General features: G+C 36.8%; 3 protein-coding genes across 10 annotated transcripts in view; all 3 read left to right on the forward strand.

Moving 5' to 3' along the window:
• Window positions 1–718: 718 nt before the first annotated feature.
• Window positions 719–2,642, forward strand: LOC107843249. The gene is made up of 2 exons (XM_016687507.2): window positions 719–938; window positions 2,257–2,642. Exons 1-2 carry the CDS (start codon window positions 816–818, stop codon window positions 2,404–2,406), a joined length of 273 nt encoding a protein of 90 aa, XP_016542993.1. The 5' UTR covers window positions 719–815; the 3' UTR covers window positions 2,407–2,642.
• A 5,427-nt stretch (window positions 2,643–8,069) lies between these two features.
• Window positions 8,070–11,889, forward strand: LOC107843248 (FBD-associated F-box protein At2g26860). Of its 4 annotated transcripts, none has more exons than XM_016687504.2 (2): window positions 8,070–8,309; window positions 9,459–11,889. In XM_016687504.2, the coding sequence occupies exon 2, from the start codon at window positions 9,678–9,680 to the stop codon at window positions 11,070–11,072; it is 1,395 nt and encodes a 464-aa protein (XP_016542990.1). In that variant the 5' UTR covers window positions 8,070–8,309; window positions 9,459–9,677; the 3' UTR covers window positions 11,073–11,889. The 4 variants fall into 4 exon arrangements, with proteins under 4 accessions (XP_016542990.1, XP_016542992.1, XP_016542991.1 ...); XM_016687506.2 differs by having other exon boundaries at window positions 8,185–8,743; XM_016687505.2 differs by having other exon boundaries at window positions 8,185–8,309; window positions 9,436–11,889.
• A 1,546-nt stretch (window positions 11,890–13,435) lies between these two features.
• The window catches only part of LOC107843246 (ABC transporter B family member 29, chloroplastic), a 12,979-nt gene continuing 4,905 nt past the window's right edge, over window positions 13,436–21,509 (forward strand). For 2 of the 5 annotated variants that reach the window (XM_016687499.2, XM_016687500.2), the window contains exons 1-8: window positions 13,437–14,091; window positions 15,130–15,216; window positions 15,313–15,420; window positions 15,788–16,054; window positions 16,850–16,933; window positions 18,550–18,766; window positions 18,888–18,973; window positions 19,372–19,559. In XM_016687499.2, the coding sequence (XP_016542985.1) occupies window positions 13,510–14,091; window positions 15,130–15,216; window positions 15,313–15,420; window positions 15,788–16,054; window positions 16,850–16,933; window positions 18,550–18,766; window positions 18,888–18,973; window positions 19,372–19,559 (1,619 nt within the window). In that variant the 5' untranslated portion in view covers window positions 13,437–13,509. Of the gene's footprint in view, window positions 14,092–15,129; window positions 15,217–15,312; window positions 15,421–15,787; window positions 16,055–16,849; window positions 16,934–18,549; window positions 18,767–18,887; window positions 18,974–19,164; window positions 19,560–21,509 lie in introns of those variants that run through there. The other 3 variants (XM_016687501.2, XM_016687502.2, XM_016687503.2) reach the window with 3 other exon arrangements.

Raw genomic sequence — 21,509 nt, forward strand, 5'->3', positions numbered from 1 at the left:
TTTATATGTTGTATTTATCTACTTTATCTTTGGAGCTCAGTTGACAGTACCATTCGTTTGGTACTCATATTACACCTCTGCAGCCTGCAGATCATAGTACAAGTTATCGCCATTAATGTGTGCATCGTGTGGAGTAGCCCTGATTCGGAGACTTAGAGTGAGCTCCTGACGTTCGGAGTATTACTTATCTTTCTCATATGTATTAGACTAGCCTCTAAGTTGTATTCAGAGGTAAGTTGAATCAGTGTATTTCTTCTTGATATCTCACTTTTGTACTCTTATTATGTTTAGAAGCTCTTGTACTGATACCATCAAATTTTGAGATTCATCTATGTATTGATCTTTATCTCATATATTCCGCATTTTTTTTCTTATGTTATTAAGTAGTCTGTTACTAGCCTTTCCGGACTATGGGTTGGCTTGCCTACTAGTGGGTTATGGTAGGCGTCATCATGGCCTGAAAAATTGGGTCGTGACAAGGATTCCCTTTCAGTTAGAGTGTGTCTCAACAATTTCGCTTATAGTTCAGAATTGCAATAGTGCATTTTCTCAATTTTTTTTAAATTTTTTAGTAAAATATAATCAATATTTTTTCAGTCAGTTGAAGCAGAGAATAAAAAGTTGTTGAGATCCTCTGTTGATGGTAGGATTACTAGGAATGTCATCCATGTGTTAGGTAACCAACTCTTTTTTTATCCTACTTTTTGGACCTAAATTCTCATATACATATATTACATAAACCAAGTGAAGTAAAATAATTTTTTATTTCAAGTTAGAAATTTAAACAATTATTTTTGTTGGATAATAGAAAAATTATGACAAGTGGAGGTGAAACATTTCCAGCAGTGGATGCTGAAAAAGAATTGAATCCACAAAATAATAAAGAATTTCAAGTTGATTCAGTATCATCACAAGTTGCTTCCTCACTTGAAAAAGAGGTAATAATTATTTCTTTTTTATTCATTAAAATAGAGATTTTTAAACCGTTCATAAGAAACACGACTTAAATCTGCTGAGAGAAGAAACTTCTAAGTTGTTCATGGTTTATGTGAAATTTGCTAGAAAATCAATAAACTGATTTCCTTCTCTTTAGACATGTTTAATCGTAGCTTTGTTGGCTTTCAACAAACATGTCTAATCGTAGCTTTCGTTGGCCTTGAACAAACATGTCTAATCGTAAAATCGATAAACTGATTTGCTTCTCTTTAGACATGTCTAATCGTAGCTTTCGTTGGCCTTCAACAAACATGTCTAGTCGTAGCTTTGTTGGCCTTCAACAAACATGTCTGATCGTAGCTTTTGTTGGCCTTCAACAACAAACATATCTAATCGTAGCTTTTGTCGGCCTTTAACAACAAACATGTCTAATTATAGCTGTCTAATCGTAGCTTTTGTCGGCCTTTAACAACAAACATGTCTAATTGTAGCTTTTGTCGGACTTCAACAAACATGTCTGATCGTAGCTTTTGTTGGACTTCAATAAACATGTCTAATCATAGCTGTTATTAACCTTCAACAAACATGTCTAATCGTTTCTTTATTTTGTTGGACTTCAACAAACATTTCTAATCTTAGCTTTTGTTGGCCTTCAACAAACATGTCTAATCGTTTCTTCATTTTGTTGGACTTCAACAAACATTTCTAATCTTGGCTTTTGTTGGCTTTCAACGACAAACATGTCTAATCGTAGCTTTTGTTGGCCTTCAGCAACAAACATGTCTAATCGTAGCTTTTGTTGCCCTTCAACAAACATGTCTAATCGTAGATTTTGTTAGCGTTCAACAAATATTTACAGTTTTTAGTAATAGGTCTAAGCTGTTGATGTTTTATGTCCTCCTCACTGATAAACTCGACAAATATTTCTCGTCAATTATCTATGAAATAAACTAACATTTTAATCAGATCAACGGTAGCGACAGATATAGATGATTCACATAAGCGACGACTAATTTGATATTGAAATATCAGTTTATTTTTCTGGGATTTAATTTCTCAGTTGATATTCAATACTCGTATTAGGAACATCGATTAATTCGAATTCGAGAAGTCTAATGACCATTTAAGAGGTGGATCCATCTCACCACAATCTTCGGTGGTTAGTAGTAGATAATCTATATTAAATATGATTTTACAATTAAGAAATCAAGAATAATTTGCATGCATGAGACAAATCAAACCATGGTATAATTTATTTTTATTTTTTTTGCAAAGTTGTGACTTTTTTTTTATTTCTCTTGGAAAATATTTTGAATGCAGACAAAGGAAAAATTGGAGAAAATGAAAAAAGAAAAAGATAGAAAGGATGCAATACAAAATTTCAAGACTACTATGATTATCTCTGGAGTTGTTATTGCTGTTGCTGGTGCTATTTTTGCCATTACCAAAAGGCTCAAGGAGAAAAATTAGTATTTATTTATTTATTTATTTATTTATATTGTTTGGTACTTTTTTTTTTTTTAATATTCACGAAATTCATACATATAAACTTTTTGCTAATATTTACTTATGTTTTATCATTTTGGATAATGTGTGTGAGGACAATTTTGATAGGTGTATACATTGAATTGGGATTGTTTAAAATGTCAATTGATTTTTGAGCTATTGATCAAATGTGAATCTAGTTAAATATATTTAACTTTGAATTTAATTAAAATATCTATGTTTAAAAAAAACACTTAATTATCTATGCATTATGTTAAACTTATATTGCGATTGTTTGAAACTAATACTCTTTTCATCCAAATTTATGTGGTAGTATACCGAATTTTAGGAGTGATCGAAGTTTTCATATTCGAATTCATGATCTAACATTAACAAATTTGACTCTCAAAGTCCAAATACCTATGAAAGAATGAAGTATTTACTTTAACCACGTAGGATGCCGCATATGACACATCTGTCTCATTAACTTTTATAGAATTGGACAAGTAGATGCGCACGTGATACATGCAGAATACGTAGAATGCCATGTAGAATAAGAATTAACTACATAGAATACCCCACATAATATATATATATATCTACTTATTGTTGTTTCGGGTACACAAAAATCTGTATTTTGGCGAAACAATTTCAACACAAGTTGAAGAATAAATCAAGAACACTTACGAAATTTCCAATACCTTCAACACAAGATAAAAAACGACCTTTGTATAAGAAGTGTGTTTTCAGTATTTTATAGAAAATTAGATGAAGCAGAAAAAGTCAAGTCCTCCGAATTCATGGAGTGTCCTTAAGGAAATAATTTTCCTCAAGTACCCGAGGTTGCGGATTTTTTCTCCCAGGATAAAATGACTTAACAATCCGACTATAGTGATACCTCAAACGATCGGATTCTCTTTGAACTCACTCAACAGTTAGATGATCACACGGAGTATTTTAGAAGAAAAGAAATGTTTTCAAGTGTAGAAAATTTCGTAATAAACTTGTGAAAAAAATGCAGGTTTATATAGCCATTAAGTGTCCCTTCCACAATGATTCACCGGAAAGGTGTCATATCTTTCCCAAAATAGTATATTTTTTAGTGAAGAGTTTATCTCTTTCAAGCAACTTTTTATTTTCCATTCACACCAACTAAATCTAGCACCTATTTAATTATTTATATATAAAATTAAATATCTATTTGCACATATCCAAAATTGACGAACATAATGTAAGTCAAAGCCAAACTTAGAAGGGGATATTCATGTATTACGCCTAGGAAAAACAAAGCAAAGTACTTTACTCTCTGAAGAAAACCCTTCTATTGAACCATCAGAAAAGCCCCAAACGTGGCTGATAAATCTGTCTAAGCTAGGTAATTTCACTGTTCATTGCAAATCTGCATTTTTTTTCCCCTCCAAAAATGAAAGATTTGATGCAAAAATCAGTGAAAAATCCAAAGTTTTTAGGTGAAGGGATAGATAGAATAAGCTATATACCAGATGAAATACTCCACAATATCCTTTCGCACCGCTACATTTTCAAAGTGTGTCAGCTAAGCATATTGTCCAAAAGATGGTACTACTATATATGGAAAACAATGCCTTACTTGAATTTCGATGTTAACCGCTTTTAATTATAGTGCGTGGACTACTAGTGATTTGGTTACGGATGAGAAGTTCAAAGATTTGATTAACCGGTGTGTGGATGGATAGTATTGTTTGCTTTAAGCTAAACTGTACTGGGTGTTGATTAACCGGTGTGTGGAAGTCGTGATGCTATTGCTCCTAATTTAGAGGTTCTTAATCTGCTTTCTGTTCTGTGCTTGGAATCTTATCTGAAGCCGATTAAGTTGATTGATTTCAAATATGACGAGAATGAGATGGAGTAAGTTTTTTCCTGAAGAATGCATGGGTACTGGACAAACTCAATGGCGGACCTAGCCGTTTTAGGTTGTGGGTGCTCAAAAAAAAAAATTTACTAAATAATATAGTTATAGGGATTCGATCCCACGATGGGAGACATGAAAGTTATGTCTAAAGCCAGAGCACCCAACCATACTTTTGTTCTCTGGTGCTTTTATATATATTTTATCATTTTTTCACTATTTCTTATATAATTATACCTCGAGTTTAGTGGGTGCTCAAGCACCTGAAAATTGCACGTCGATCCGCCCATGGACAAACTGACAAGAGTTTGGGCTAACTTTGTTGACATATGGAAAGAGCCAGAAAAGGCATCAGAGGAGGTTTCCAAGTTTCCTAGAGCTTCTTCAGATGTTGTTGTGACATTTCTTGATTTCGAACCCAAATCAACTTTTCGTGACCCATATGATATAGTTTAAAAGAGGTTTTGAATGTTCGAAGCTATGTTGCTCTGAAAATATTGTTGTAACACCCATGTTGGATTCTACAGAAATGCACTACTACTTTGTTTTTGAAATGTCTTAAAGGCGTCTCTTTCTGCACTATACATAAACTAATGTGGTTGCTAAAGCCATGAACAAGATCTGGATGTCCGTTGCAAGTAATTTTGGTGCGTTTGGACAGAAAAAAACTGCAGATGCTTCCATGGAATTTCAGCTCCAAATTATTTTTGCCTCTGTAAATTGTGTCGATTGATTTTTCAACTATCAGTCATTTATGTTGGAGCTAACGCCACCTCTTTTGTAACTTCTGCATCTTCGCCATGTTTTCTTAATGAAACTTAAATCTCTTTTCTACATTGTGTCCTACGTGTCGTGCTATGTGTATGTTATAAACCAAATGTCAGAGCCCAACCCAAAAGACTAATCTGATAGGTGGGAGAACTCATTTGGCCTACATACCCCTTAGCATTTTTCTATTTTTCTAATGTGGGACAATTGATTCATAACAATTATCTCCGCTTGAGAACCAACGACCTCGTTGGTTACGGCTGGCACCCTCTTATGTTCATGCCACCCCTCCGAGTCATGACTCCACGCGTGGATTGATCCTCGTTAGTCACGGCTATGCCCAGTTGGTCACGGTTGGCACCCCTCTTGGGTCCAGGCCACCACTACGAGTCACGGTTCAATGCACGGCTCTCCACACGTGGATCGATCCTCGTTGGTCACGGCTGACACCCCTGTTGGGTCCTGGCCACCACTACTGTCACACAGGTCACCACTACAAGTCACAACCCAACGCGCGGTTCCCCACACGTGGATCGATCCTCGTTGATCACGGCTGGCACCCCCTCTTAGGTTCAGGCCACCACTCCTAGCACGCAGACCACCACTCTGAGTCACGACCCAATGCGTGGGACTCTCAACGAAAGCACCAATGTTATAAACCAAACGGGAGAGCCCAACTTAAAAGACTAGTCTGATAAGTGGGAGAACCCATTTGCCCTATAAACCCCTTAGCATTTAAAGTGTATTTGTCTACTTGTTCAATTTTATACAAATTTAAATATCTATTTGTGCACATCCACAATCGGAGATCATGTGAACTGAAACCAAGTTAAAAGGATATGCTTTATGTATTATGTTTTTTTCCTATTATTATTATTAGAGAAAATGCATAAAAACCTCCTCTTCTTGTCTGGTTTTTTAAAAAAGACACCTAAATTATACTTTCGACCTATTACTCTACGAATCTATCTTAAATCGTTGCAAATACACCATTTTAATCCTCTGCGTGTATACACGCACAACAGACGCATGAAAGGCTCAAAATTGACTTTCTTAACCAATTAAAAGCTGTCACGTGTAAATAATTTGATATATAATTTATCTTTTTTTAAAAAAAGGAAAAATCAATATTTATTTACTTTTTAAAATTATTCTATATCCTTCTCCCAACGCCCTACCCATCATTGTCTTCTTCCGCATGACAGCTTTTCTCTATCACCATAACTCAACATCAATTACAGAAACAACAACATTAATTACAGCAACATCATTACCACCATAACTCTCTTTCTCCTCAATCCTCTCAATCATCACTATAACTTTACTCACCTTTTACCATCACCGTGTTTACTTTCTTCAATTTTAAGTTTTTGTTTCAAATTTTTTTTACATTTTGAATAATCTTATAAAACCCAATATATATCCTCTTAGAAGAACTATAAAACTCCATTTTAATGGAGTTTTAATCTCATTATTAGACAATCAACAAACACATAAATCAATACAAAATTAACATGAACACAAAATTGAAACCACTGAACCACAAAAATAACACTAAAATCCAAAGAGAAAAGAAGAATGGAGAAATCAGCAACTGGATAGGGGGTAAGGGTGGAGGGAAACTGCTGGACTGGGATGGGGAGGGAGATGTTGGACGGGGTGGGGATGATAAATAAAATAAAAAGGAAAATTTTATTAAAAATATATATATAAAAATATAAAATTAAATTATTTAACACGTGACAACATCTGATTGGTGCGTGCATTCACTCTCTTTCTTGTGACTGGAATTCAGCAAAAAATGGAATATTTGCATCGATTTAAGTAAGATTCGTGGGGTAATAAGTCGGAAGTAAAGTTTAAGTGTCTTTTTAAAAAAATCAGACAAGATCAGGGTGGCTTTATGTGTTTTCTCTTATTATTATGATGATGAAATCTATTATTTGTTAGTATTTCTACCAAAGAAAAGGAACAAATACACCCTTGAACCATCATGAATGATATATATACATATATATATATATATATATATACCTTTCGTCATATTTTGAATATACATATGTCTCTACCATTAATCAAATGGTATGTATATTTCCCTCACACTAATAATAAGGACATATGCGTACTTAAAGTATGACGAAGGATTATACATATCATTGATTATAGTTCGGAATATATTTATCCCTTTTCTATTTTAATTTTTTATCATAATAATTAACCAAAACCCACTATTCGATCCAACAAACCCCCGAACTATAGAGATGGTAAACCGTTGTGATCTACGTCAGCTAACACTCACACACCTAAATGTTGTGCAGCGCACAACTTGTGCCAAGTCAGTCTTTTGTGTGTAATAGGAATTAGTTTTGTGTTCAATTGAAATAAGATAAAGTTTAAGTAATTATTTGGCCATGAGAATTTTTTATTTTTTTTCAAAAAATTATTTCATTTTAGTAAAAAAGAAAAATGAAAAAGAATAGTGTTTGGCCATGAAAATTTCAAATACAATTTAGAATTGTATTTGAAAAAGTGTTGCACTTCTACTTCTTTCACAAAATTTAAAAATAACTCCAATTTATATTCATAGTCAAACACATCTCTAACTCTAACTTCAACTCCTACTCCAATTCCGAAAAATTATGATTTTATAGCCAAACGAAGCCTAAGTGTTTGAATGAATTTTTTGGACAAATTTAAGGGACTACATATATGTGGCATTCTATATATATATTATTCCACATAAGACACACGTGACATAATAATGCATTTACATTATATCAAACATATTTTATGTAGCATAATATATGTAGAACGTCACACAAGGCACGAATTGCCACGTATGACACTAGAGTTGGAGGACATAAATGACACTTGAAACCAAATTAAAAAATTATTTATATACTACTCCCTCAATTTCTTTTTAATTGTCATATTTTTTTTGTGAGAGTCAAACCATATAAACTCTAATCAATATTCTAAAATATAATTTTTCATTATATTGTATCATATATTTTTAAATATATAAATTATAATTTTAAAATTGCAAATTAATTTAATCTATTTAACTTAAAAAAAATTAATCTAATAAAACAAAAAGTTACCACTAACAAGTAAACAGTGAGTATGACTTGACTGTAAACCCTTCTAGCGACCTGAACCAAAAAGCCCCAAAAATGGCTGATGGAGCTCTCTATCACTCTCATTCTCTCTGAAAATGGCGGGTTAACACAAGGTAATCTCACTATTCATTGCAAATCAGTCATTGAAAATCACTATTCGATTGCTATAATTAGTTTTCATGCACTTCAATTAATTCTCCGATACCTGTTACCTCCCACCATCAACAGAAAAGTCCTTTTTTTTTTGTTAATCGTAGTGTCCTGATCAGCTTTTGTGCACCTCATACTCATGTCACCTCCCACCATTAGCAGAAAAATCTTTTTTTTTTTTTTTGGTGATGAGGAGGGACGCGATGGATTCAGGAGGAGCAGAGTAGGCCGGCCGAAGAAATACTGGAGGGAGGTGATCAGACATGACATGGAGCAGCTGCAGCTAACTGAGAACATGACCCTAGATAGTAAGTTGTGGAGGTCGTGGATAAGGGTAGAAGGCTAGCAGGAGGGTGTGGGTTGTAGCAAGCTAGCAGGAGAGATCTTGTGTAGCCGGGTTAGTAACCTTAGGTCTGTGTCTATAGGTGTCTATGGCGGCGAGTATGTGTTACTTATATGTGGGTGTCCCTTTCGTATTTTCTCTGATGCTATCTGCTTATTTCGTGTTGCCGTATCTCTCATATTTTGGTATTGCTCTGATTTACTTTTTATTATTCCTTACGCCTTTTCTGTTATGTAATCCATCTCCTTGTCGCCTATTCTTTAACTTGAGCCGAGGGTCTATCGGAAACAACCTCTCTACTTCTTCGGAGGTAGCGGTATGGACTGCGTACATCTTACCCTCCCCAGACCCCACTTTGTGGGAACACACTGGGTTTGTTGTTGTTGTTGTATAGTGTTAGGGGTTTTGTTCAGATTTTCTTACTAAATTTAAGTTTTTATTTTTTCTTGGAAGGAAAATAAAAACCTCTTTCTTGGGAAAGGTTTTGAAACTGACCCCTTTTCATACAATAACACAATAACATTAGTCTTTAAAAGTTTATTTAGGGGAGGTTTTCTCCTAACAGTTTTTATGCTTTTTGATTTTGTTTTTAATACGTAGGCCAATTGGCCAAACTATATCAATAATACTATATATTTTTTTAGTATGTTTTGTTCGTCATCTGGATTATCATTTTATGATTTACAAATTATTAACTTCCACATGAAGCCCTCTCAATTTCGAATCTAACACAGTGTCCTGATCAGCTTTTGTGCACCTCCTACTACAGGATACCTTCCGCTACCGTGGTGGCCGAGCCAGCTTTTGCACATCTGAGTTATTTCGGTTCCAACGAACAACACAAAAATCAGTCCTTTTCATTTGATAACCGTGGTGTTCAGGCTAGCTTTCATGCACTTGACTAATTCCACGGGATACCTGCCACCTCTCACCAACAACAAACAACAGGCAAAATCAGTCTTTTTTTCTGCTTTTAAATTGTTCAAAAATGAAAGATATGATGGAAAAATCATCGAAAAAACCTGATTTTTTAGGTGAAGGAATTGATAGAATAAGCAATTTGCCAGATGATATACTCCACAATATCCTTTCATATCTCTATATGTTTGATGTGGTTAAGTTAAGCATGTTGTCTAAAAGATGGAACTATATATGGAAAACAATGCCTTACTTGAATTTTGATATTAATCACTTTGGTTTTGAGCGGATTAGACGAAGACATTCGCATTGGGTAATGGCTGAAAAATTCAAAGAATGCATCGATTGGGTCTTAATTTCCCAAAGCGCGAATAATCTTGTTTGTTTTAAGCTCTGTTGTGGCGGCATGTTTGATGAAGGGGATATCTACCGTTGGATTCGTGGTGCAACAACGCGAAATGTTCAAGAACTTGTGTTAAGTTTTCGTCTTGCTGAGCCGTTTGAGTTGTCATGTTGTTTTGTGACTTGTGAATCTCTACGAGTTTTAAGATTAACGCTGCATGGGTCGATACTTAAGCTGCCTAATCATTTCGGATTTAATCAGCTCAAATTGCTTCATCTTGTGGAAGTTGAGTTATCTAACGAGACGAGTTGCTTGTTCTCAGAATGTCCCGTCCTACAAAAACTGATACTGAGAAATTGTTCTTTTGGAACTACGACTATGCTTGATATTGCTTCGAAGTCTCTGGTTTATGTGGCTGTACGAAACTATGTTAACAACGGAAAGAGTTACAGCGAGTGTAACATCAAGATTTCTTGCCCAAATCTCAAGGTTTTGAAATACCGTGCTCCAAAGGCGAAGGATATAATTCTTGAGAATCTCTTCTCGATAGAAGTTGTTCAAATCTATTTTTTTGATTTGGGTGATGCAACTGAAGAAGTTGGCATGCTTGTGCATACGATGATCAAGAACGTTCGTTCTACATCCGCTTTGAAGTTATGCATCTATTCCATTTTGGGTCTGCATAAGGTATTGCGTGAAGTAAGAAACTCCCCGGTCACATTTTATAGACTTAAGTCCTTAAATTTGACGGTGAGAATTGATGAAGTCTGCATGCGAGTCATGATGCTATTGCTCAAGTGTTCTCCTAATTTAGAGGTTCTTGATTTGTTTTCTGTCGAGAACTATGGCTGGGATGAAAACTGGATGTTGCATGACCCTAATGAAACCATTGTGTGCTTGGAATCTCATCTGAAGTCGATAAAGTTGAACGATTTCAAACATGAAGAAAATGAGATGGAGCTACTAAGGTTTTCCCTGAAGAATGCACGGGTACTGGAAAAACTGACAATTGTTTGGGACGGCTGTGCTGACATATCAGAAGAGGCATCAGAGGAGGTTTCGATGTTTCCTAGAGCTTCTTCAGATGTTGTCGTGACATTTCTTGATTTCGACCCCAACTGATGATCTTGTTACCGGCACAATGTAAGTGTAAAAGAGGTTTTGGTTGTGTATTGCTTGGACTCGGACTCTCCAGAAATGTTGTCATACATGTGTTGGATTCTCCAAAAATGTACTACTTTTGGAGGATCCAATACATACTTGACTTCATTTTTGAGAAGTCCAAACAACATAGGTTAGAATTACCCTTTTGGAGATCTCTTCTCATGAAAAACTAGATTGTATGAGCAAGCACGTGACGCCTTAAGTTTATGAATCTCTACTACTGTTTTGCCTTTTCAAAGAGTACAACAATTTCAGTTGGACAGCCCTCATTAAAGCATGTTTGACTCGGGACGAAGAAGTGTTCAACTTGTTAACAGGTATTACATGCATCTCCGAGATTTAGAAAGTTCCCAGTCATCTCTTTCTGCATTTTACGGTAGTTGTTTACCTTTGGAACATGTCCAATTCTATTTTTGGACTTGCGTGGGTCATGCCATACACAATTAAAGATGCATATGAATGTTGGTGCCTCTGAAGAGTTTGGTCTAGCGATGAAGAAAATCCGGATGTCCCTGCAAGTATCGTTTGGATGGAAAGGAATTGCAGATGCTTTGATGGGATTTCAACTCCAAACCACTTACTATAAGCTAAATGTTTGTGTAACTTATTTAGCCTGTAAACTGCTTCTTCGATTAATTTTTGAATCTTCATTAGCTCCCTAATCCTAGCATAGTCATTTATGTTGGAGCTAACGCGGCCTCCGTTGTAACTTCTGCATCTTCGTGATGTTTTCTTAATGCAACTTCTTACTTCATCAAAGAGTAAGGTTCTTTCACTTTGTTCTAAATATCCATGTTCAAGTACTCCTACCAGGATCTTCTCCATACTCTAAGCTCAAATACAAACATCTGATTAAGGACGAAGAGATCCTATGTAGCTTTACAAGTTCTGAAATTAACGCTGCATGAGTCCATACTCAAGCTGCCTAATCATTTCGGATTTAATCAGCTCAAATTGCTTCATCTTGTGGAAGTTGAGTTATCTACCGAGACGAGTTGCTTGTTCTCAAAATGTCCTGTCCTAAAAAATCTGATACTGAGAAATTGTACTTTTGGAACTGTGACTGCTTGATATTGCTTCGATGTCTCTGCTTTATGTGTCCATTTCTTGATGACAACCCCAATGCAGGATCTTGTTGCCGGCACTGGTACGGTAGATAATGTAAAAGAGGTTTTGATTGTGTGTTGCTCGGAATTGCACTCTCTAAAAATGTTGTTGTATCTGTGTTGGATCCTCCAAAAATGTCCTACTACTTTTGGTATGTTTTTGAGATGTCCAAGCAAAATAGGTTAGAAGTACCCTGTTTGAGCAAGTAAATGGCACCTTAAGTTTATGAATCTCTGCTACTGTTTTACACTTACAATTATCACTGTATCCTGTTATGACTACTGTTTAGGATGATTTGTCAGGTTGTCAATAATATTTTGTCACGACTCTCTTCATTTTCATTCTCTCTTTCTCTTTACTGTTTTAGATTTTTTTTTTCTTGAGCCGAGGGTCTATCGGAAATAGCTTCTCTACCTCTAAGGTTATGACACGGTCTGCATACACTCTACTCTCCCCAAATTGCTTTAATGCGATTTCAACTCCAAACCACTTCCTATAAGCTAGATGTTTGCATAAACTTAATTAGCTTGTAAATTACTTTGATTAGTTTTTGGACTTTGTTAGCCCCCTAATCCTAGCATATTCATTTTTTACACACAGATTTGAAAAAAGTTGCTGGCATGTGACCAGGAGGTTACAGGTTCAAGCCAGCAAAACAGCTTCTGACAGAAATGCAAGGTAAGACTGCGTACGATACACCCTTGTGATGGGACCCTTCCCCGAACATAGCGCATAGCGGTAGCTTTAGTGCACGGGGCTTCACTTTAGAGATTTGAAAAAAGTTATTTTCTTCTATTCAATCAGTAAGAAGCCAAGAAATCTCATTTCCTCGATATTTATTGAAGTGATATTACAAATCAACTTAATATGCGTGTAATTAAGGGGTCGTTTGGTACCTAGTTAGAATTATATAGGTATTAGTGATTTTATCTTCTACCTATATAAGATTATACACAAATTCCCTCATGTATTAGTTATAAGAGTTTTTAAATTATGCAAATAACTATTCTTCTAACAAACTATCATTCTATAACTTACACATAAGTTAATGCATCAATAAGTTGCCTCTTTATTGCATAGAAGGACAAAAATTGTATATTTCTCTTAATTGAAGGTTAAATGTACTTAATCATATATTATAAGGACCAAAATCAGAGTATACATATATTGCAGGGACCAAAAGCGCAAATACCTAAAACTATATAAAAGCGACCCAAATGGAGCGAACTGACCCGAAAGCGCGCGAATCACCAGAAATTCCCAATTTGAAAAATCCTGCCGAGAAAAAATGTCCCTAATTCACCGATCGCCACCGTATCACCGCCGTACACCGCCCTATCTCCATCTCAATCTCACCGCCTCCCGTCGATTAACCACCACAAGCACTCTCAATTTCCCCATACGCGCCTCCGCCTCCACCACACGCGCCACCACAAACTCCGTTAAATTCATTTCTTCGATCACCTCATTGTCTCCAATCAAACCCTACCTCCTCTCAGAATGGAAACCGATTCTCTCCGGCTGGATCAGTAGTGCAATATCCGTTTACGCTCTCTCGAAAATCGTTCCGAAAATGGGAATATTTTCATCTCTTATGAATTCGATGGATATCGTAAAGCTAAGAGAGGAGTGTTTAGTATTAGGAGGTTTGTTTATCGTTCGACTTATCGGTAATTATCTGCAGCAAGTGTTTTTATGGGAAGCTTCATTGAATTGTGTATATAAGATGAGAGTTTGTGTTTTTCGTAAGGTTTTGGAGAGAGATCTAGAGTTTTTTGAAGGTGAAAATGGGATATCTGCTGGAGATGTTGCGTATAGGATTACTGCTGAAGCTTCTGATGTTGCTGATACTGTTTATTCTCTCTTGAATGTGAGTTTAGTAACATCGTTGATTTTGTAGTGTTAATCTTTGTTGCTCGGATCCTCCAAAATTGTTGTTGCACTCATGTTGGTTCGTTTAAAAATGCATAGATGAGGTTACACGAACCCAACGATATTTTTGAGAGTCCGTGCAGCACACTCCCCTGTTCCATTTTACTTAGTTCATTTTAGCAAATCAAGAGAGGTTTATTACTTTTTTCCCTTAGTATCCACCTCTGATAAAAGCTTTCTTAAGGTGTGTGGCAGGTCTACATGAGCCTAGTAATATGAAACGGAGGCAGTAGCTCCTAACAATCAAGCCCTCGGAACCTCTAGTTTTGTATATTTTTATAATGTTGAATTGTGTGAACTACTTTAAAACAATGTTTTTTTGGTTTTCCCAAGTCCCAACTACTAGAGCCCCAAGAGCATCCGTTTCTGTATATTTTATGTTATTGAACTGCGTGAACTTCATAATCAAAAAATTTAGATGGTTATAAGGGTACACATATTTATTTGTTGTTCTTGCAACCATCTTTTCACGATTACTCTCTTGGATCATGCATGTGAAATTTTTGTTTTGATGGGTGGAATGTCATACATAAGATTTGAACCTATGACCTAAAAAGGCAATTTTTGAACCCCTTACAGCCTTACCACTACACTAAACTAGAGTCTACTCTTATGTCAAGAGGATTCAACAGTTTATATATAACCAGAAAAGAGTCATTTTTTCCCTATTTGCATAGTATAATTTTCCGTCCAAGAGGTCCTGCCCCAGTGGCCATGAAATTTGATTTAGGATACTTATTTATGTGTGCAGGATGTCCTTCAGTTGTGTGATTCTTTTTGTTGGATAAGCACATAGAAATATTCTTTTGGAAGAGTTCGTTGGACTCAAAACTCATGAGTGCTATTAGTACCTTGTTGAACGATATGAATTGTTTCATTAAAAGTTTAAGCTGTTAGAAAATTGATTGTTTTGCTTTTATGTCTTCAACAAATCCCTTCCTTTCTCTTCCTAAATCTTGTGCTTTGCTACTTACAGACAATTGTACCAAGTAGTCTTCAATTATCAGCAATGGCAGTTCAGATGTTGGTCATCAACCCTGGTCTATCATTACTTTCCGCCCTGGTGACAAAAGATGCATTATTATTTTCTGTCTATTAGTATGAATTATTTATAAAAGTTGGATGAGTTTATATCGAATATTGATGGGTGTTATTTAAGGTGATTCCATTGATGGGCCTTGTGATTGGTTACTTGGGCGAAAAACTTCGTGATGTGTCAAACAAGGCACATCTTGCTGTTGCTTCTCTCTCTTCCTATCTGAACGAGGTAAGCGTTTTTTGTTACGATTTCATTCCTTTAAGCATATGAATGAATCTATCAACTGGCTTTGATCCAAAACTAGTTGGTTTGTCCATATGAATTCTCTATATTTGTTGTGCTATTTGAGGCCATTTCATTCCAATATGAAATTTTTCGTCAAAGCACAATAGCTTCTTAATCTTCTTAAGTTTGAGGTTTGATATACCTTTATTTTTCCAAAATGAAGGTATGCTCATGGGCATTTCAACACATGGAGAAAACTTCTTCCACCTCCCTTCTTTTCCAGAGTTTTTTGTTCTTTGTTACTCTCTTCCTTATATTCAAAGAATCAAGCTTTCGACAATAACTGAAGGCAAATTACTCCTCGTTACAGATCCTCCCGTCAATTCTTTTTGTGAAGGCAAACAATGCGGAGTCCTGTGAATGCAAGAAGTTCCAGTCACTTGCTTTTGCTGACTTATCTGCGACCATGGAAAAGAAGAAGTTGAAGTCATTTATTCCTCAGTTGGTGCAGGCAATATATTTTGGCACCTTATTCACATTTAGCGCTGGCACACTGCTAGTTTCAAAAGGTTCATTTGATTGCTCTGCCATGGTTTCTTTTGTAACATCCCTGGTTCTGTTGATCTCCCCAATCCAGGTAATGTTTCAGTTTATTGGAAGGATTATGTTTCTGTAAGTTCATTTGTTTGAAATTTGATTTGTCTCCTATATTTAAAATAAGATGAATAGGTTATATTGTCTCCATCACATGCACATAACACACTTCTAAACTAATTATTTTCCTGATTAACTTTGACAAATTTCAAGAATCCAAATTTGAACTTTATGCGATGTTCTTCCCTAAAACCAACTTTGGAACAAACTAATTTACATTCTTCTTATATCACTACAACTGTTGCAACACACATTGCTTCAAGTCTAGTATTACTTGAAAGAAGGAAGCATATGGAAGTAGGTTGTGATTTCACTCGTCAAAAATTGAATGCATATAGAAGTAGGTGTTACCCTGGAGTCTGGACCCCGTACATAGCTTTGTTTTTGGGCATTTGGATAAGATTCAAGCAGCACAACCTACAAGTAAAATTATCCGTGCGATAACTTTACCTTTTGAATTGCTGATCTAAAAGTACCAATTGTCTTCACATCAGAAAGCGTCTATAGGTCGCTTTGAATAATACTGTGAATCACACAAAACTTTCTCTTATGAGAAGACGCCTTTCTCTGAGACAGAGGCTTCATAAATCTGATCAACTTCCCTATCCCATTTAAATTGGAAGTTACTTATACTTAAGTTTCCCTTTCCTCGTTTGACCATCCGTTGCTGTTTTTTCTTCTTGTTCGGCTAGACTTTTCTCATACTGCTTCATGTTGATATTATGGTTCAGCTTGTGGAGCAATTTTAGCAATCAATCTGAATCTAAGAGTTGTGCAGGATGTGGGAAAAGCATACAATGAATTAAAACAAGGAGAGCCAGCAATTCAACGCTTATTTAGTTTGACAAGGTTTGAACCGGAGGTAAATATATAACTTGCTGATTTCTATGACTTTTGTATGGCACGTAGGATAGAGAGTGACAGAACTAGAATCAGGTCTCCTCCTTAAGTTACGAAGCAAATTTCATTGTTGGACCTGAAATCGAAAAATACATGCTGTCAGATGTAAGAGTCGAATACGTTCAACCTCTGTTGTCAAAGGCTTGTTTAAGGAGTGCTAGCCCCGAAGCTCTGAAATCCTCAGGGAGGGCACTTCGTGTCGCTTAAGTTGGGCTTCAGTGTAGGCAAGGCACTAAGGTGTGCGCCTCATTGCACATGAGTTTTATCTTGAATCGAGCGTTACTAAACACCAAATACAATATGCAATAATGTATTATGCCCTCCAGTTTGGTTAAGTGTCTTAGTTTGACTACATACAAAGTTTAAGAGATTAGAAGACTTTTGGTCTTACACTAAAGATGCCCTTTGAATCTTATGGTTATAAACAAGCCATTTAGAATTGGAAATGGAGACTTACCAAATATAGAAAGAGGCATTCCTTTTAGATAGAGAAGGGTTGCCTGCTGTCAGCTAGTGTTACACGTGCAAGTAGGATGGTGAGGATGTGAATCATCTTCTTCTACATTGTGATTTTACCATGAGGTTATGGTGGGACATGTTTCGGTGGTTTGAAACTTTTTATGCAATACCAAAAACTGTGAAAGATTTTGATGTTCTGTTGTAAGAGCGGGAGAAAGGAGAAGACGTAGGGCATGGAATGCGGTTCCTCTTGCATTGATGTGGGTTGCTTAGATAGAGATATAGGAGAGCTTTTGAAAGGGTAAAGTCGAGTAGCAGTCTCCAATCACTTATTTTCTTTAGGTGCACCCATAAAGTTTCGTGTTGTATAGATGAATGGATGGAGCTTGTAAAGAGTCATGGTCTTGTTGTAGATTCTTTATGTTTTGGTATGCCTCTTATATACGGCCAGATCTTTTGCCTTGTTTATGAATGGAATACTTTTACTCGATTAAAAAAATAGAGGCATCCTTTTGAAACATAATAAAAAGGAAAGTAAGACTTAGATTGAAACCGGGTGTGTAGTTGTTAAAGAAAACAAATAAACAATGTTAATGAGTTTATTGCTTTTCCTTGAATTACCGATTACGTATATATTTCTATTGTTGCCTTCATTGGGCCTTTTTTCTCACCAAAAGCCTGCACTTAAATTGCGATTCACACTTAAACCCCAATATACCTAGAGTGCTTTGTTGAGCTTTTCACCTTTGACAACACTGCTTACAACTGCTTCCACTAATGTCATTATTGTAAGTCAGATAATCATAACTTTTATTCATACCATGATTTGTGAAGGAAAAAAAATTGCTCTCCAAGGACCACCAGCTCAGTTCTATCTATTTTTCATTATCTTCTTCGAATTAGAAAGCTCCATCTTATTAGGTGGTTGTTTTACACTTTGCTTCTTTCATCTTCTAAGTTGTATGATTGATTGATCTTTGCTAACATAAAATTGCTAACTTCTTTCAATATAGGTTACTTCTATGTTGAACACCCTTGCAATTAGTATTGGTATTATAACTTTCGACTAGAATCATGCAACCAAGTGTGCCTGAATATCTACTATGTATAAATGTACAGGAAATTGTGAACCCAGATGCTGTTGGCTTAGATTGTGTTGCTGGAGAAGTAAAATACTCTAATGTCTCTTTTAGATATGGAGACAATGGACCTCTTATACTGAAAAACATGGACTTACATATTAAATCTGGAGAAATAGTTGCCCTCTGTGGATCATCAGGAGGAGGAAAAACGACTCTTGTAAAACTCCTCCTTCGCTTATACGATCCTTCACAAGGTTAGCAGTTCTGTCATCACAACACCCCAGTGTAGAATTCTCTTTAGCACCTAATCCTCAATGATGAATATGAAAGTTATCTTCTGCTGTAGCATGCCAAGGTTTACTTCCTCACTGACAGGTTCCATTTGCATTGATGGTTTGGATATTAGAGGCATACAAATCGAGAGTTTGAGGAGAAATATTGGTCTGGTCTCTCAAGATACAGTAAGTTCAAGCCTCTTTTTCTCTTGGCAACCATGCTATGATGGATTCTTTTGCCTTAATTATTTCCACATATTGCTAATCCTTTATTTGTGATTTGTTGCTGTAGTGTTATTGTTCAAGACTTTTGATGCTTATGCGTTTCACTTTTATTATCTAGAAGATAATTGAAACATTTCATTTAATAAAAGTAGATTTTCCAGCAAAGAGATAGCATTTTGTTGAACCAAGTCACCAATTGCCCGCTTTTCACACTTTCGGGCTGATGCTCTGTAATAATCTGGAGCTAACTGATATATTATAGACACTTGCTTTAAATCCATGCTAGCAAGGTCATCTGAAGTGGGAAAGAGGAACTACACAGCTGAATTGTTTTGTACTTCTTTTAAAAAATATATCAGACATTATTTTCTGGAAGTGTTGCCGAGAACATTGGATATAGGGATAGAATGACTGGCATTGATATGAATAGAGTGAAGCTTGCTGCAAGAACTGCAAGTGCAGAAGAATTTATTGAAGCACTTCCTCTTAGCTATGAGACGAATGTTGGACCTAGGGGCTCAATTTTCAGTGGAGGGCAGAAGCAAAGGTACGATAATTTTCCCACCAATACACTTTGATTTTATGAATTTTCTTATATATCTTACATGCACAATTTATCAGTAGCATGCCTTACATTTTTAAGTTATTTAGACTCTTTAAGGTTGAGGAGGTCAGGGAAGCTATTCGTACGATGCGGAGGGGAAGGGCGATGGCGCCTGATGAGATTCCGGTGGATTTTTGAAAGTTTTCAGGTAGGGCAGGGTTAAGGCAGGGTTAAGGGGGTTAACTGATTTGTTTAACGGCATTTTCAAGACGGCGAGGATGCCTGAAGCCTGGAGGTGGAGTACGATGATTCCTTTATACAAAAACAAGGGGGACGTTCAGAGTTGCACCAACTATAGGGGTATCAAGCTGCTGAGTCATACTATGAAGATTTGGGAGAGGGTGGTGGAGCGGAGATTAAGGAAGATCGTGTCCATTTCAGAGAATCAGTTTGTTTTATGCTCGGTCGCTCGACGACTGAGGCAATTCACCTGGTGAGGAGATTGGTGGAACAGTATAGGGAAAGAAAGAGGGATTTGCACATGGTGTTCATCGACTTGGAGAAGGCTTATGACAAAGTCCCTAGGGGGTTCTTTGGAGATGCTTAGAGGCAAGAGGGGTCCCGGTGGTGTACATCAGAGCTATTAAGGACATGTACGATGGAGGAAAGACTCGGGTGAGAACGGCGGGAGGGGACTCAGAATATTTTTCAGTCGAGACAGGGTTGCATTAGGGTTCGACTCTTAGCCCGTTCTTGTTTGCGTTGATGATAGATGTGTTGACGCGACGTATTCAAGGGGAGGTGCCATGGTGTATGTTGTTTGCAGACGATGTAGTGTTGATTGACGAGACGCGAAGGGGTGTGAATGAAAAATTAGAGGTTTGGAGGCAAACCCTGGAGTCCAAGGGGTTCAGGTTGAGTAAGTCCAAGACGGAGTATATGTAATGCAAGTTTAGCGACTTGAGGCAGGAGGACGATGTGGTGGTGAGGCTGGATTCTCAGGATGTTTGTAAGAGGGATAGTAGTCTATGATTCAAGGGAATGGCGAGATTGATGAGGATATCTCTAACCGTATTGGAGAAGGTTGGATGAAGTGGAGGCTCGCGTTGGGTGTGTTGTGTGATAAGAAGGTGCCACTTAAGCTTAAAGGCAAATTCTATAAAGTGGCAGTCCGTCCAGCTATGTTATATGGAGCAGAGTGTTGGCCAGTCAAGAACTCCCACATTCAAAAATTGAAGGTGGCGGAAATGCGAATGTTGCGTTGGATGTGTGGACTTACTAGAGGGGATAGAGTTCGGAATGAGATAGTCCGGGAGAAGGTGGAAGTGGCTTCGGTGGAGGACAAGATGCGGGAAGGAAAACTGAGATGGTTTGGGCATGTGATGAGGAGGGGCACGGATGCCCCAGTTCGTAGGTGTGAGAGGCTAGCGTTGGATGACTTTCGGAGGAGGAGAGGTAGGCCGAAGAAGTATTGGAGGGAAGTGATTAGACATGATATGGAGTAGCTACAGCTTACTGAGGACATGACCCTAGATAGGAAGGTGTGGAGGTCGCGGATAAGGGTAGAAGGCTAGGTCGCGTGCGTGGGTTATAGCTAGTAGTAGAAGAGCTCATGTATAGCTGGGTTAGTAATCCCAGGACTGTGTCCATAGGTGGGGGTCGTACTTTCCGGATGTCATATTTCTTATCTCTTATTTCATATTGCGCTTATTTATCTTATTTCGTATTGCTCTGATTTCTATTTTATTTTTAGTATGTCTTATTCCTTTAATGTTATGCCGCCCACCATGCTTAATGGTGCATTACGCTCTTGCTTACTATTCTCTATCTTGAGCCGGGGGTTTATCGGCAACAACCTCTCTACTTCTTTGGAGGTAGCGGTATGGACTGCGTACATTCTACCCTCCCTAGACCCCACTTTGTGGGAATACACTGGGTTTGTTGTTGTTGTAT

The sequence above is a fragment of the Capsicum annuum genome, chromosome 9, assembly GCF_002878395.1.
Source record: "Capsicum annuum cultivar UCD-10X-F1 chromosome 9, UCD10Xv1.1, whole genome shotgun sequence".
NCBI classification, from domain to species: domain Eukaryota; kingdom Viridiplantae; phylum Streptophyta; class Magnoliopsida; order Solanales; family Solanaceae; genus Capsicum; species Capsicum annuum.

Bases quoted from the DNA above. Each gene is read 5' to 3' on its own strand.
- LOC107843249 (XM_016687507.2), top strand. From the start codon at position 816: ATGACAAGTGGAGGTGAAACATTTCCAGCAGTGGATGCTGAAAAAGAA. The intron at 939-2,256 runs GTAATAATTATT...TTTTGAATGCAG, and splicing joins CTTCCTCACTTGAAAAAGAG to ACAAAGGAAAAATTGGAGAA.
- LOC107843248 (XM_016687504.2), top strand. From the start codon at position 9,678: ATGAAAGATATGATGGAAAAATCATCGAAAAAACCTGATTTTTTAGGT.